At 45.1% G+C, this 17,711-nt stretch overlaps 1 protein-coding gene across 1 annotated transcript in view; it reads right to left on the bottom strand.

The window, feature by feature from the left end:
- Positions 1 to 17,711, bottom strand: part of LOC127215508 (A disintegrin and metalloproteinase with thrombospondin motifs 17-like) — a gene marked incomplete at both ends in the record, with an annotated part of 123,364 nt that overhangs the window by 29,890 nt on the left and 75,763 nt on the right. Inside the window, one exon of the mRNA XM_051175927.1 lies at positions 16,501 to 16,544. Coding sequence (XP_051031884.1) covers positions 16,501 to 16,544 — 44 coding nt within the window. The remainder of the gene's footprint in view (positions 1 to 16,500; positions 16,545 to 17,711) is intronic.

Consider the following 17,711-nt stretch of genomic DNA (forward strand, 5'->3'; position numbering starts at 1 on the left):
GGAGGGGGGCTGACTTTAAAGGCAAGCTCTTATTGTTTTCATGAAGGTGCCTTGTGGATAAAGAGAATGCTTGGAAGAAAGATAAGTACAAAAATAGTTACACACCCACCTGTGTACAAACACCAAAAATTCATCTTATTCTGAGATTCAAAACCTACTGTTTATATCAAACACCCCCAGACACAGGTGTTACGAGTCTGCCTGGGGACCCAATTAGGAAGCCATCCCTCTGTCTCCCAGCAGCCAGAAGACAAGAATGGTCCACGAGGGAGGAAGGGAAGGATTAGTAACAAGGCAAGGTAGGTCTTGGATGGCAGCCACCCTTTCCTCTGGGCGCTGAAAACTCTGTTGGCACCAAAAGAAATTGTGCTGTTGGAAACCCTTCCCAGTGGAACGCAGACTGAACGCCTGCACATCCCAGGGCACAAATAATCCAAAGCAGTCTTTAAAACAAACACTTCCATCGGGGTAATTGAAGCGCCTCGTATCGAGCAGTGGTGTGTCTCGTTAATTCCAGGGCTGTGTCAGGCTATGGCCTGTGATGCATTCAGTTTTGAACTCGTGCCATTTATCAAAGACAATGAAGTCCTCAAGGCACATCTACTTATCATCAGATAATCCAATGGAAAGTTTAATTGAGGCTTCAGTGATATGCCTCTTGGCAGTCAGTAACCCCCCATGTCTCACTCTTTGGCTTATTCTTATTTCATTAAAGTCATTTTTCTGTGTGCCTATGGTTTTTAATTCATGAGCCGCTGGAACTCCCCAGACAATAATCATCTTCTCACAGGGACACCAGGCACTTCCACACATGCCTGGCCCAGCAGGGAAGAGGGAAGAAGATCTAGCCGATTACTGTTGGCGGTGATGCCCCATCTCCTGGACCATCTGTGGGCACTTTTGCACAGGCCATGTGAGCCATGTCTTCATGGGACTCAAAAGGACTGGTGTCACACTATCATTTCCCAGCATGCTCAGGGGTACCTTGGGGCTAGAGGCAGTTCTGCATCTCTTGTTTGGCTGGTCAATTGTGGGCTCTTCCTGAACTCATGGAATCTTGTCCAAAAGGGTCTCCTATTGTCTACTGATTCCTTCTGAACCATGCAGGCATGCTTCCCAGCCTCCGATTCCTCCATGATGGTATTATAACATCTTATAGCCATCCTGGGGAGAGCTGGGTGACCTCAGGTCAGTCCTCTGCACTTTTCTTCCTTTGAGGCCAACTGGGACTGAGCACAGACACAAAATAAACCCTTGGCACACTTCTCTTCCTCTGTCCCCATGCCTAATTCCCGAACCTTCATTTTTCTTATAAATTAGACAGTCTACAACTGACCAGATTCACAAAATGAGTTGTGACCCCAGCCTCACTTGGATCGTCTTCAGAGCCCACAGCTGAAGTAAATGAAGAGATATCTTTGTTCTAAACCATGCAGATAGAAGTGGGCGGGGCTGTAGCACCTGGCCCATGGCACGTCCAGATTCATTATAAATCTCAGAATATGGAACTTTCTCCAGAGCCAAAAAAGCTGGACCAGCTGTAGAGAGCAATCTACCTTGCTAAGACCACTGCCTACTGAGAGTCACAGGAGAGGCTGGCCACTCTGTGGCCACTTCCACACTCAGCCACCTTCCACAGGGTGAGATGGGGCTAAAGGCCTGCTGTTGACACAGGCTGAGGGGTGAAAAGTGGCCTTGGACATGCACTCACATATTGCTGGATGAATAGCAAGTCACAAAGAAGGACTAAACATCTTCCAGCAAGCCAGTTTTCCCATGGGATGAAAGCATCGAGTCACTTCCTACTTTCCCCACTCTTGCTCCACAATGAAGGTTTCACCTCAGGGAGCCATGGTGTGCCCCTGCTCGGTTCCTCTGGGTAAAGTATATAAGTCAGCTGCCCCCAACGCAAGCCTGTTCCTGAGTAATGGGATGACTTGGTCCATAAATGCACATGGACAGTATGTCCATGTCTGACCCCACTAAGTTCTCATGGCAGTTTGTGGCCTGGAGACACTGGGTTAGATGTATTTAAAGAACTGCTGTGCCTATTAATTGCTCAAGGTATCAGAGAGGAAGACTGCCCATATCTCACTGACAGAAGGGCACATCCTTAACCCTGGTGACTCACTATCTGATTTTGGTTTTCAAAGGGAAGGGGTTTAGATTCCTTTTCTCATCCCCATGACCACATATCCATCAGGAAGCAGTTCTAGGGAGGGAGGATTTATTCTGCCTTGCAGCTCTAGGTGATCATTCCATGGTGGAGAGAAGCCATGGCAGCAGGCAGGGAAGGTAGTCTGGGCTGCTTCCATGGCATCCATACTCAGGAAGCAGAAGAGATGGATGCTCATGGCAAATTTTCATCATTTTATTCAGTCTAGGACCACAGTCTAAGGGATGATTCTGCCTACAGAAAGTAGATCTTCCCACCTCAGTTAATCTAATTATATCTAATAGTCATGCCCCACAGGCTAACTTAAATTACATGACCCCTCAAGGGATACCCAGAGGCTTGTTTCTTAGATGATTGTAGATCCTGTCAAATTGACTGTATTAACTGTCACAGATGGGGTCAAAGATTTGATAAATAACAGTTAAATCTAAAGTTATTTACATATTATATAAAGTGGTATCAATAACTTCCTTGGGAAATTATTGCCTTCTTCCCTTTGTAAAACAGTAATCATAAAAGGAACTATAAAATCCCTAGAAGGTAACAAGACCTGCACTGTCTCAATATCATTGTCTTGGAAATATATGGCTTCCCATTCTTACAATAAATCCCAGATTAATCAGTCTGTTGGAATTAAAGCTTTAATTTCTGGTTCATGGCTTGAGTTTATCATTGATTGCTTGGCCCTGTTGCTTTGGACCTGTGAAAGGACAAGGTATCTTTATGGGACAATGTGGCTACTAAGGAGACCTAGTCACCTAACAGCAGAGAGAAAGCAAGAAGAGAGGAGAGGAATCCAAATGTCCCCTTCAAGGGCACTACCTCAATAAACCAACCTTCCACCATTGAACCCACATCCTAAAGGTTCTGCCAACTCCCAACAGAGCCACAGGTTGGAAACTGAGGCTTTAATGTGCAGGCCTTGGGACATTTAAGGACAAAGTGACAGCAATAACCAAACGTATTTGTTCAACAAATAGTAGCATCTGTCATGTGCTTGTTGCTGAAACACAAAAGGGTATGTGAGGCTTACATTCTCAACACAGAGGCAAACATATCGGGGTGATGGTCCCGGTGAAGTGGAAAGGCTGCTCTGTCTAGCTTGTTGGAGGTCATCTGAATAGAGACCCAAGGGAGGGAACTAAGGAGCCACAGAGATGTCAGGGGAGGTCTGTGCCACACCAGAAGAGCAACAGTGAGGCACAAGATGAACCCAAGGAGGCAGCAGCCCTGGGCTCTTGAAGCAAGAATTAAAGTCAGGAAGCAGCCAGGTGATTTGGGGTCCTACCTGTCTCAGGGTTTCTTTTAAAAATGCTAGAAATCTACTGGAGGATTTGGACCAAGAACTTATGTTACTTAATTTTGAATTTTTTTTTTTAACTGTCTGTCTGTAAGTATATGTCATGTGTATCTGAGGAGGCCGGAAGAGGGTGTTATATCTCCTCCAGCTAGAGTTATAGGTGGTTGTAAGCTGATCAATGTGGGTGTTGGAAAATAAACTCTGGGTGCTTTGGAAGAGCAGTGAGTGTTCTTAACTTTGGAGCCACCTCTCCGGTCCCCAGATTTAGACTTTTGAAGTCACTCTCTAGCTATCATATATGCTGAGGAGAAGGCTGTAGTAGGCGAAGAGCCCTTGTGTAGGTGAGTAATGCAGCTTGGACCTGAGGAAATGGCGGATGTGGTTAAAGGGTAAAGGGAGCCTTAGAAGTTATATTCTAAAAAGACAACTGTGCCCTTGCTTTTGGACATGAGACTACTGAACAGTGATCCCCAAGAAACCATAACTGCCCCAGGAATCTCATGCTAGTGCTGTCAGAGAAGGAACTTACCTCTGGGAAACAGATCTCACAGAGTTCTGATCACTTCTCAGATCGCTTCACAGGAGAGCCTGGAGCTGAGATAATGCGGGCCAGTAGTGGGCAGGCTACACATCAGACATTGCTGTTTAGCCATGCACACCTCTAGCTTTCTGTTTAAACCTCATATTAGGACCCAGAAAACAGACATGGGGCAGGGGCCACTCGCCCTCTTTATTTGTCTCTCTTTCCAGTCTTGAACAGGTCTCCCCTTTCTGCTTTTCACTATCACTTGCCTATTTAATTGGCTTATTGAGAACAGGTGGCTACACCTAGCTTGTGAGGGTTGCTAGGGTGCAGGCACTTACTCCAACGATACTGAAAACTGAGCAGGCAGGAGCTGGTGGTAGATTCAAAGTGTTCATCAGGCATCTTCAGAAATGAATCCAACAGAATGTTTGGCTAACTACTAAATTTTGTTTTTGCAGTACTGGGGACAGGATCAAATCAAGGCCTTGAGCAAGGTAGGCAAGCCTTGTGACACTGAGCAATTCTCCCAGGCATTAAACAGTTAATAAGACTCCCCACACCCTTTCCTAGAAGGTAGGTGGGCACAGGGACAAAGCCTATCTATTGGTTTCACACTCCATCCCTACCACTTTGTCAGCTGTGCTCATCATAGGTATGCTTAGGAGGAAAAAGCCTTCAGACACGAGGTGTCCCAGTGGTAAAGGGAGGAACCAACCTGTCCCTCGAGGCACCTCCGTCCACTCCTGCCTGTTCCCTTAGCCCCATCTGTAACCCTGCAATCTTAGCTCCTGCTGACTGTTACACTCAGCACTTGCAGAGCTGGGCGTGTGCCTCCTTCTCTGACACCACTGACTGTCTTGCAGGTTCCTTTTCCCAGATGAAACCTCTTGGGGTTGGGACTTTATCTCAAAACTTATGTTTATCTTGGCAGCCAGAGCTCTATGGCTCAGGAACGGCTGCAACTGGCCTGTGAGGCTGACCCCAGGGACTCCCCAGCCTCTGTGCTGCTGTTGACTCTCTGGGAACCCTTCCATTTAATCAGCAGCTGAGCCAAGGAGAGAGATGAGCCATCGCGGCTGCTCCTGAACACCCCACCCCCATCCCCACCGCTGCCTTTGCACAGCTGTTTTGTCCTGTTTGATTTTGTAACCATGGGGTACAGGAGACAATAGAAAATATCTGGAATATTATGAAACCAAACAAGAGAAGAGCAGCAGGGACTTGAGGGGAAAAGCAACTGGCTTTTATAGTAACAACAATAATAAAATGAATCGCTTACACGGCACAACACCCTGGGTGCTGTCACGAACGCATGACAGCTCTTGTCCATGCCTCCTGCTGCAGCAACCTGAGAAGAGGTGGCCAGCTGAGGTGTGAGGACAGCATTTGGCTACAGCTTCTGAGGTCCGCTGAGACATGAGCTGATTCCAACTGCCAGAAAAGCCACCCCTAGCACCTGTGCTGGGAAGAAAGGCAGGGGCTCTGTGGGCTTCCCAATGCTCCTCTTCAGGTTTTTGTTTGTATGTATGTTCACTGTTTTGCCAGGCCAGGAATTGAATCCAGAGTTTCACGCGCACTGAGAGATAGCCCCAGTCAACTCTTAGTGGATTTTGCACATGAAGTTGTTGGTGTCTATTGTTTCCTAAGCATGTAAGCCCGGGGTTTTGTGTGTACATGACCTGCCCCCCGCTCCCACATACACACAGTTGGGGAGGAGAAGAGATTCCGCCTTTTGTCACTAAGATATAGTTCAATGTAAATGAAAGTTGACTATACAAGAGGGCTTGTGGCTCTGGCTACATGGCATGCTGGCCCAGGCCTGGCTACTGGGGTTTTAATACATAAGGGTTGGAGGAAGTTGACTACAGTCACTAAAAGGTCTGTTGGAGAAAAAACTGAGCCTTCCTAGAACTTTCCAAATTTTTGCTGATGTTAGAGCCTAGTGTGGCCCTTTGAGAGCCAATAGTCCAAGTATTTTTTTTTCTCCACCAACACAAAGGCAACAACAGCTGTTGAACAGGAAACACTGAAATCAGGTCAATGTAGCTAATACTTGGTGGCACATCTGCAACAGGCGCTTTGTGCTGTCTTGTAGAGCAGATACATACTAACTTTCTTGGGGTTAGGTTTGCTTCTGACTTAGTGGAGCCCATTCTATATGGAGAGAGAGGTGCTCAGCCTAGACCCAGGGGTGTGGGGGTCAAGAGGTGCCTTGTCCTGCCTCAACCAGATGGGACAGGCTTAGTAGACTTCCTAGGGGAGGCCTTACCCTCTCTGTGGAGCAGATGGGAGGAGGAAGGGAGTGGAGGGGAGCAGGAGGAGAGGAAGGAGAAGGAACTGGAATTGGAACGTAAAAACTAAATTAATAAAAAAAAGAAATAGGTTAACATGCATGTGAGCCACCCCAGTGCTTCTAAAGTAGAGGGTGCTGGGCCCCACCCGCAGGCACCAGACTTGAGGGATCTGGGTGGCACTGTTGGCATTTAAGCTGCTGATCTGTGGCCCACACTTTGAGAACCCCTAGTTTATGTTACTGTATCTGAGGGCCCTTTATTTCCTTTTGGTGGTTTGTTAATTTAAAACAAACCTGGCACAGGCAGCCTGATGCTGGGGTAGCCTGCTCATTGTTTACTGTTATTTCATTATGACTCGTGTGCATGTCTTAAACATTTACCCTTCTACAAAAGGCGGTGATGATGTGAGTTTCCGAGTTCCTTCCCACATGTTCCTGGGGTCTGCAGCACTCTAACAGCTGACCTGGATTAGAGACGGTAACCAAACTGCTCCCCCCAGGGCTGTGGATGTCCATGTTCATTAGGATATTGACTTACATCCAAGGAATTGCCTTGCCCCAGAGTCCTGCCACCTCATCAGATTTTCCATGAACCTAGTGTCCAGCTTCAGGAGAGGCAGGATGGTGGTTTTGAGCCAGAGCCTGTGGTGTTACCCTGCCAGGAGCTAACCCAGCTAGGCAGTGGGACCCTGACCTCTTGGTGGTCTTCTTGCTTCTACCCAAGCAGAAAAGGTCTGACTGTGGAACAGCTGCCCACCCAGGAGCCCGACTGCCCAGACCCTTGCTGCACCCACCTTCACAGATTAATGCTAGCTTGATAACAGGACTTCTAGAAGCCCTGGCAAGCCCAATGTGTTATAAATGCTTCCCAAAATGTCCCGTCTCTGCAAAGACTTGGGCCATGCTATCTAAAATTTCAAGTCTCACGCCATCAATTGTCTGTCCCTGCTCCTTTACCATTTACCTGCTCTACAGTCTGCTCATTGATATGATTTGGTGCTGAATGTCTTAAAGTGTCCACACAGTAAAGGCTTGGTCCCAGCTTAACACTACTGGGAGGTGGCAGAGCCTTTGAGAAATGGGGCCTATTGGGGGACTTGAGGTCATTTAGGGTACATCCTTCAATTTCTTGCTTGAATATTTATGTGCTCCTGTGTGTGCTCTTTACCCCCCCACTCCCTCCCCCCAGTCTCCCAACCAAGCATTTTCTTTCTCTCTTGCAACATAGTGAGGGAATTTGCTCTGCCATGAACCATCTCCATGATAGTCTATCCTCCCAACTGGGCCAACTAAGCATCAATGGACACTTGTAAATCTATGAGTAAAAACATCTTTTCTCTGGCACTGGAGAGATGGCTCGGCAGATAAGGGCACTTGCTGCTCATACAGATTATGTGGCTTTGGTTTCCAGCACCCATGCCATCTCACAACTGTCTGTAACTCCAGTTTCAGGGGATCTAATGCCTTCTTGCTTCTGTAAGCACCACACACACACACACACACACACACACACACACACACACACACACACACACACACGTGCGCGCAGGCAAAACACAAACATAAAAATTTTAAAAATAAACCTCTTTGTAATTCATTATGTTGCCTCTGGTGTTTGTTGTGGTAAGGGAAAAGCTAACATACTCACTGATCATCATAGAAGCCCACTCTCTCTCCACTATGGCACAAGCCCTGCAAGAATGAGAGCCTTTATCTGTTTTGTGCACTGGCATTCCCAGGGCTAGAGTGGCACCTGGCAGACACTCAACACTACAAATGTGAATAGGCAGGGTGTTTTCAAGGGCAAGAATCCATCTGAAAAATAATTCCTGGTATAAAGACACTGAAAGGAAGCCAATAACAATACAGTAATGAGTGATCTAACAAAATAAGAAAAGAATGGGCACCACACTAACAGGAGCTGGGCTAGGAATTAAACTCCGGGCATCTCAGTGAGTTGGCTAATCTCAGCTTTGTCTCTCATGAGTGAGGTAATTTTACATGGGGAAGTGTATCCTTTGGTGTCTCGGTTTTCCCTTTTGCTAACAAAATAAAGCTTTAGTTTACAAGATTACTAGGAACTAGTGTGGTGATTTGAATAAAATGGCCCCCATAGGCTTATCTATTTGAAAGCTAAGTCTTCAGGGAGTGACACTATTTGTGAAGGATTAGGAGGTGTGGCTTGTTGGTGTAAGTAAGGCCTTGATGAAGGAAATATGTTACCAGGGATGGGCTTAGGGCTTCAAAACCTGGTATTAGGCCCAGTTCTCTCTCCTGGTGCAGCAGCCATGAGGAAAATGGACTAAACCTCTGAAACTGTAAGCAAGCCTCCAATGAAATGTTTCCTTTTTGTAAGAGTTGTCTTGGCCATGGTGTCTCTTCGCAGCAATAGAACAGGGACTAAGATAACTAGGGACATGGCTCTGCTGGAGCCACAGCAACTCAACTTCCCAAGGACAAATTTAAATCGACTTGGTTCATAACACCACTCCTTCCCCTGCACGTAAGTAATATGGAGAACCAACCGTGTTGATGCTTCCAGTGGTTTCTATCTTAAATGTCTCCCAAATGTTATGTTTTACTGGCTTGGTCATGAGCCTGTGATACTATTGGGGGATGATACTTTGGAGGATGGAATTTGGGGAGTTATAACCTCAAAGTGGGGGGATATTGGGAACACAATCCAGTCTTCTCTCTCTGCTTCTTCAATGAAATAATAAATGGCTTTACTCCAGCACAGGTTCCTTTCCATAATATTCTGCCTCAGCACAGGCCCAAAAATCACTGACTCCAGCTGACCACAGACTCAAGCCTTTTAAACTGGAGATATGCAACTTTTCATCTCTTTTAACTTTTTTTTTAATTATTGAAGACAAAATCTTGCTGTATAGCTCAAGTTGGCCTAGAACCTAGACTAACCTTGAATTTAGGAACTTCCTGCTTTAGCCTCCCAAGTTCTAGCACTAAGGATATGTACCACCACAACCGTTTCTCCTCTCTTGTAGCTTACTTTCTCAGGCACATTGTCACAGAAAGGCAGTCCATACATGAAATGCCTCTAACAAAGTATAATGAACAAGAAGAGGTGACATGAGCCCTGAAGGGATCTCTCTTCAATATTTAAGGGAAGAGACACAGAGATTGACCCTGGAACCATGCAACCAGCATCAGCTCCATGCTCTGACATCTAATGAACCACCAGGCTTCTTGACCAGCCAAGCATTGTGGAAGGACCACAGTTCATCCCTGGGGACAGTCAATGGGTGGCAAAGCAGATTTAGTTCCTCTATAGTTTGTTAGTCCAGAAATGCAAATCCTTCCCCTTTGCTTTGTTACTTTAAATGTGTTATTGTCCTTCTGTTGAGCTGCTCAGAAGTCCAAATCCTAGGAGCTCTACTGAGTTACTCATCACTGAGTCTTCCAACATGTGTCATGTACACATTAAATTTCTGTTTTCCTTATGTTACCCTGGGATACTTAAGATGAATGGAGGAGAGGGAGTTATCTTTACCCCCTCTGTAAGGGCAAGGCTGTTTTTTCTTCATCCTCTAAAATCACTCAAATTCTAACTATGTCCCTAATTCTTCACCTCTTGGGGGAGAGGAAGCCACCTGCCAAAATCGTCAGGGTTTTTAGATCTCAATGCTTGAAAATCAAAGAATCTTAGAGAGATTCAGACTTCCTCATTTCTGAATGTGGAAGCTAAGTGCTGCCAAACAGAACCCTAATATCAGTGTCTCTACACTCTTTCACTCCTATAACACCCAGTGTTTTGGGGACTGTGACTACCACTTCCTTAGATGACCTTAGGATGATCAATGAAGATCTCTAAGCACTGCTAGAAGGAGGTTTATAAAGGAAACCTTAAAATATTATAGTCACTTCTAATCTCATCCCATTGAGCAGAAGACTATTGTTGGTTCTTGCCAGGGAGAATGAGAAATTCAATCTCCCTAGGGTGAGGATCCTGTGAATATCAGCTAACAATATTTGCCATTATACCCTGGACCATGTCTCAAGTCCTAATTAGGATTCATCCCACCCTTAACCAAGCATGGCTCAGCCCTTCCCTAGCCATGGTTAGTCCCTTTCCTAATCATGATACACCCTTCCCTAACCATGGTTCAGCTCTTTCTTAGCCATGACAAAAATATATTCCTGCTTGTGACAAGGTTTTGATCACAACCACTCACACCAATCCCACCAAATACACTTGAACTGAAATCCTAAAGGCTAGGCCAAGAATTAGTTTCTGCTCAAGAGTATAACAGAAAGCTTCCTTAGGCCAACAGTTCCCAACCTGAGGGTCAAATGACCCTGCCACAGGGATCACATACCTGCAGATTAGATATTTACATTATGATTTGTAACAGTAGCAGAATTACAGTTATGAAGTAGCAACAAAATAATTTTATGGTTGGGGGTCACCACAACATGAAGAACTGTATTAAAGGGTCACAATGTTAAGAAGGCTGAGGACCACTGCCTTAGCTGAACCACCTCTGGCCCTCCCAAAGCACTCTGGTTTCTTATGATGTATATATAGAAAAATTGAGGTTAAAACTTCAGAGCCAACTTCCAATTTCACAAGAAAGGGTGGAGGATTCTTCAGTTTTTAAACTCACAGTGCCCAAGGGGACCTGACAAACTGTCTCTATATGATACAGGCTATAAACATTCTCTCCTAAGACAAAGCTCTGAGCCTCAAAGACCACCAGATGCTGAGCCTGTGGTCCGTTCCCAGCACCACAACAGCCTGGTAGCTGACCTCATCTCTTTATACCAGGAGTACAATGGCTGAGCAGTGGCTGGGAAAATGAACTCATAGCTAGACTAAAGTGGCAGTTTTATTGCCAGATACAGTGTGGACTACCCACAGTCCAAAAATATCAGTGAGCCATGTGGTCTAACTGAACCCTATTTTCTGACGCCACACGGCACAGCTTGACAACCAAGAAGACAACTTCAAAATATTAAACAGATTCTTCAGTTCCAGCATCACTCCCTGCTGTGCCTTTCCTCTCCGCCCTGACTCGCCTGTTCTCTGCCCTCCAGCAGGCAAACTCCCCCTTCCAGCCTACGAAGGAGCCGTTCTTCCTCCTCCTGGCACTGTCGGCACCCCAGCTAGAGCCAGCCCCATTCCTCCCATAGAGGAAGAGCTCCCCTCTACCTGGTAATTGTCCTCCAAGTGACGTTGCTTTAAAAAACAAAAGCAAAAGCAAAAAACCTATAGAATCAAATTTACAATTTCTCTCCTTGTCATCTCACCTAGGGAAAAAAAATCAAAACAAACAAACTCCATCACGGCCAATTAAACACAACACAAAGCTTACTCTATTAACCATTTCTCAGTGCTATACAGTTCAGTACAATAAATTCATTCATTCATTGTTCACCCATGGCTGCCACCCTGATTAAACACCCTCACCCTAAGCAACTGATGGAGAAAGGGTTTGTTTGGCTCACAGGCCACAATTCATCACTGTGAGGAAGCCAAGACAAGAACTTGATGCAGCTCGTCACATCAGCAGTCAAGAACAGAGAGAGGAATGAATGTGTGCATGCCTCTCGTGCTTAGTGTGCTTTCTCAATTCTGTATGTTTCAGGACTCATACTCAGGGGATGATGCTCACAGTGTGCTGGGACTTCCTACATCAGTTAACCCACTAAACCCTTTGGGAAAATACCATAGCCCAACCCAATGAAAACCACCACTGAGACTCTCCCAGTAACTCTACAGTGTGTCTGTCAAGTTGTCAATTAAAACTAGCCATCACAACATCACAACTGCTTCATGCTTCCTCTTGTAAAACTGAAACTTTAGACCTTCAAGCAATAACTCAGGGAAGAGCACATCAACTGGTGATCATCCTTGAAAACACACATAAAAGTAACATCATACAGAATGAACAGCTTGTATTTATGTCTTTAGGAATACACTTACTCATTTATATGCAATGACAATTAATGAAAAAAAGAGGCCTTAAATTTGAAAGAGAGCAAGCAGGGGTATATGAGAGGGTTTTGAGGGAAGAATGGGAAGAAGGAAATGGTATAATTATATTGTAATCTCAATAAATGAAATACACACACACAGGCAATGGTATTGCTGTGCTGTGCAGCCAATGTCCAAGCCTGTATTTGAGACCCCCAATTGGATATCCTGTGTGCTGAGCTTCTTGGCGTCTTCAGCCCCCTTCCTTTTTAATTCCAGAGACAGTTTAGGCACAGCCACATGTTTCCTTGGTCTCTGTGTAGTTCTAAACTAAATGTTGGTTCCATATCTCCAAAGAGCTGATAGAATTCCATTCCGTGCAAAAACTTAGCTCTGTATTTTTGACATTTTCTAATATGGTCCAGTGATTATGTCACCTTAACAGACCCTGGCAGGAAAAGTGAGACAAGCTGAACCCAGGAACATGTGGTTTCAGTTATGGATGCCCAGCTGCACCCCAAACACAGAGAGGTTCTACTGTAGTGCAGCTTCCAAGACAGACAAGCTGAGGACTGGGAGAACTCCCGGGCTGAGCTACTCTGTCAGACACTAGACACACACACACTGCACCCTCCAACCTGCGCACTTGTACCTGGTGCGTACATATGTGTGCTTGCGCCTATATGAATACATTCACTCAACCATCATTATCCTAGGCCATGCTGACAACAGCCACCTGAGGAGGCAAGGGTGGGAAAGATCCCAGGGCCACCCACATTCTCCTTTGTTCTGAATAATGGCAGCCCTTACAAATGATCTTTTAGAAGACTCCCTCAGCATCCAGGCACAAGCTAATCAGCATTTTAAATATACTATAGCAACATTTAAAGCTAACCATGTTAAGAGATGAATTGTTGTAGTAAAATATATCCTTTTTGGCTTTCCTAGAATCCCCCTCCCATTTAAAAAATCTGTTCTTTGATAATTTTATAGACTATATTTTGGCCACATTCACCTCTTTGCTAATTCCTCCCAGATGCCCCACCACCATCCAGTTGGTTGCCTACATTTTACAATTATGTCAAGACAGTAGATGTTGCCCAACTCTTGGATGTGTGGCCTTCAAGTAAGAAATCCAAGGTGTAATTGTGAGACAAGCCCTAAAACGGATAGAATGCTACGCCCATAACTAACTCTTGCAAGTAGATGCTGCGTTTTTTAATAAGTATAAAAAAGGCTGAGTTCTAAGGCCTAAAATCCATAGCTAGATAGACTCACATTTCTTTCCCTAAACTGAAAGTTTTCATGCCCACCACCCTCACACACCCATAGAAGATGGCCAAAGCCTAATTACAAGTACCATAAAACTGGCAAGTGGAGGAATTTGCCAGAGACTGGAGGACCTGCCCTGAGACAATGAGTACATGATTAAATGTCAAACTTTTACTTCTGCCCAGAACAGATCCAAAGCTAATGTGACAGGTTTGAGGAAGAGTCCAAAACTGCGGTGCATCTATCTGCCAGAACAAGATGAAATGGAGGGCATCTAAACTGGGTCATTCAAAAGGAATTATCCCCCTCAGAGGCAATTCCTTAAGACTATGCTCAGATATTCCTCCACCTGAGGCAGGGTTACATCCAGATAAACCAGTTAATGGCCATTCTACTTATCTGGCCACTTATGGTTCTCTGTCTCTGTCTCTCTCTCTCTCTCTCTCTCTCTCTCTCTCTCTCTCTCTCTCTCTCTCTCTCTCACACACACACACACACACAGAAATTAATAAGAGTCTGAAGCTAGTCTGTGACTGCCATATCCCCAGTTTTAAAATGCTTATCAAATTACTTGATTTTACAAATGATTTGATAACATGTTCAAGTTATAGCACATAAAATTATGGCACATTGAAATAAATACTACTAATAAAATGCCAAGTTCCCATGTCCAATTCCCTTTGTAAAAGTTAAATGTCACCAGGGCATTAGAAAGAGTTCATGCTGGGAGGCAGGATGCAGAGCAGCTCGTCCCTCAGGTAGCCAGCCACCAAAGTAACAATGATTGCATCCTGTCCCTGCCATGAAAAGATGAGCTCCGTTAGGAAGTGAGATATCGTGCCAGAGAGGCCATATAAGGATATCGGATACCACCTCGTGATAAGTGGCTAATGTCAAATGAATAGCCCCATAGACTAAAGTATGATCCTTAGCACCACAGGATGAAGTATTGCCCCTCGGATGACTATATTCTGACACAGGGCTTTGAGAAATAGAATTAAGTAAGGTTAAATGAAGGTGATAAAGGTGGGTCCTAATCAGGGTGACCCTCACAACAAGAAGAAAGAGGACAGGGGCACACAGAAGCAAGAGAATGGTGTGAAAGCAGCTATCTGCCCGCCATGGACAGCCCTCATCAGAAACCAAACACCTGTAGCCAATAGAGAAGCACAAGCTTTTCTTAAGGTCAGAGATACACAGACCTTGCAGCACTTGGGAATGGAAAGGTGTCATGAGCCAAGTATTTAAAGTGGAATGGAAGCGCTAAGTAGACAAGAGAAAGGTACTTGGTTAGGATTAACTACTCGATCTTCTGCAAGGGCAGTGGTGTGCAATCAATTCATATCGTCAGGGCATTTCATATACTCACAGTTAAACAAACAAATGGTAGTCATCCACCATGTGAAGAGAAGCACATACTCCGTGCACACTATTCAGACACGGGGCTTCTTTCATCCATACTCATTCCTTCCCCTCCACACTGTACATAGGGACCTCTCAAGTTGTCAGCCAGCTGCTGGAGGACAGTTTGGAGACCCAGGCTCAGCACAGCATAACACAGAGGCTTCTGGGGGACCAGGGAGTATAGGGAAAAGGCTAGAGGAGGAGCGATGCCTCTTGAGCCTAGGCAAGGAGACAACACAGGGTGATGGAGAGACACACTCCAGGGAGAGCTACAGTGGCCCTCAAAGACCACCTGGGAATGCTGGAAGGAGCAACTGCACCAGCCACACACTTCTCTGTAGTTTCACATCTTCTACAGCCCCAGCCAGGCTTATGCCTAGCTCAGCTACCCCACACGCAAAACAGGACTAACATTGTCTTCACCCAGAGATCCCATCATGGAACCCATCCTAAGGGGCAAAGCACAGACATCTATTGGCTGAGTTTTGAACTCCTGTTCTCTGATCTGTTTAGAAGACTGATAAAGTAAAAAAGAAAAATAATAATTATAAACTGCAATGTGTAATATAAAGGTTAGCTAGCATCATACCAGATTTTAAAGGACCTTATTAAATCACTTAATCAAGCCAGTCATAATATGTGTTAAGAAACTTGAGTCACCCAGTTCCATCATGTAGAGCCATGGCAGAGGCTAAGGTCACCCCATAACTGAGACTCCATGGTAACAGGTTGCTAACATCTGGATTTTACAATATTAGATATGGTGACTCCCCATCAATGTTTCTGTAACTTGAAGCATCTGAGCATATGAGATTCATAATTTTCCTTTGGGTAATACAATATTGGGGACCTCCCTGCGTGCAATGACAGATGAAAATAGAGACCATCTGGACACTTCCTTTACTAGACAAGTACTCTGCCTGCACCTGAAGAGAGGTTTGTTTGTTTGTTGGTTGGTTGTTTTGTTTGTTTGTTTGCTTGTTTTGAGACAGGGTTTCTCTGTGTAACCCTTGCTGTCCTTGAACTAGCTCTGTAGACCAGGCTGACCTCTAACTAAGCGGTCCTCCTGTTTCTTCCTCCTAAGTACTGGGATTAAAGGAGTGTGCCATCACTGCCAGGCAGAAAGAAAACTTCTCCATGAAGCCTTAAGAACCGAAGGGCAATTCAGGTTTGACTGAGAATAGGAAAGGAAGGAAACCTGCATGTGAAGGCAGGTGAGGAAGAGAAGGGAAGAAAAACCCAGTTTCTCCAGCATTGTATGCATATCTCAGTACTGTCTAGACCAGAAAGCAAACCACCCATGTGGTTAAGACACTTAGAGGCAATTGTTCTTGCTTGGAGCAGCCTGGCAGCTCTTGCCTTTGGTCTGCCTTGTTATAACATTCTTAACCCTTTATCCAGATGCCTTCTGTCATAGGCAACCTCAAAACTTACCTGAAAAGAAAATCTATAGAATACAGTCAAGAAATCAGTTTACACAAAGAGAGGCAACAGAAAATATGAAGCTCGATTGTCAACATGGGGGTAACTCCTTCAGACTAGAAGTCCCACGATACATCATCTCCTTGAATCATCGTGAGAACTGTAAACTTACCGACAGTGTCACACGGTTCATCTTTGTGAACGCAGAAATCTGTCCTGGGGGGAGGGGGAAAGATACAGTCAGATGTATGTGGTGCCCTGTAGAAATAGGAGAGGAAAATATACTAATAATGGCTAGTGCTACCGAGATGTTGTCACTCTAGTTTGGACAATTAATGATGACAGTAAAAAGAGCCCCATTTTAGATTTTTTTTTTTTTTTGGCATTTATTTGTGATGTGTGCATGCATGTGCCATTGGACACATGTAAAGGTTTGTGGTAGTTTGAATGAAAATGGTCCCAGGGGCTCATACGGAGTGGCACTGTTAGGAGGTGTGGCCTTGTTGGAGTAGGTGTGGCCTTGTTGGAAGAGGTCACTGGGGGTAGGCTTTAAGGTTTTAGAAGCTCAAGCCAGGCCCAGTCTCTCTCTCTCTCTCTCTCCCTCTCTCTCTCTCTCTCTCTCTCTCTCTCTCTCTCTCTCTCTCTCTCTCTCTCTCTTTCTGCTGCCCACTGACCCAGATGTATAACTCTCAGCTACCTCTCCAGCACAGTGTCTGCCTGCATGCTACCATGCTTCTGGCCATGACAAAATGAACCAAACCTCTGAAACTGTAAGCCAGCCACCAATGAACTGTTTTCTTTTATAAGAGCTGCTGTGGTCATGGTGTCTCTTTATAGCAATAAAACCCTAAGAAAATGTATGAGGAAGTCTGTTCTCTTCTTCTACCCGGTGGCTTGTGAAGACGGAACACAGGTTGCCAGGCTTGGTGATAAGTACCTTTACCCACTGAGCCACCTCACCAGCCCAGGACGCCCCTTTTACAGCTGGACTTCTCAACACTATTCTCTCAAGAGTTGAAAAACATTAAAAGGTATTTCTGATCAGAGACAATTAATTCCCCGTCAACTGCACTGGTATTTCAAGCCACTTGACTTGGAAAGCTGTAAGCATCATTACTTACATCCACAGAAAGGCAACAGAAAGCCATTTCTAAAAATGGTGTGCAGTTGAGGATGAGTGTGAAAGCAAAGGTACAAGGCCTGCTTAGCCCTGGTTCTGCATTTCCCTCTCTTGATGAAATGAAGGGCTGTGCCTTGCTTTTCCTTCAACAAACATCCCTAAACATCCCTCCAAAAACTCCCCCAGTTAGTAGACAACCATGAGCACTGGTGGGGCCAGTATCCTGGCTAGGAGAAGGCGCTAAAGGAGGAGAGTGGCACCTC

Source organism: Phodopus roborovskii, unplaced genomic scaffold (genome assembly GCF_943737965.1).
Source record: "Phodopus roborovskii unplaced genomic scaffold, PHOROB, whole genome shotgun sequence".
Lineage (NCBI taxonomy): Eukaryota > Metazoa > Chordata > Mammalia > Rodentia > Cricetidae > Phodopus > Phodopus roborovskii.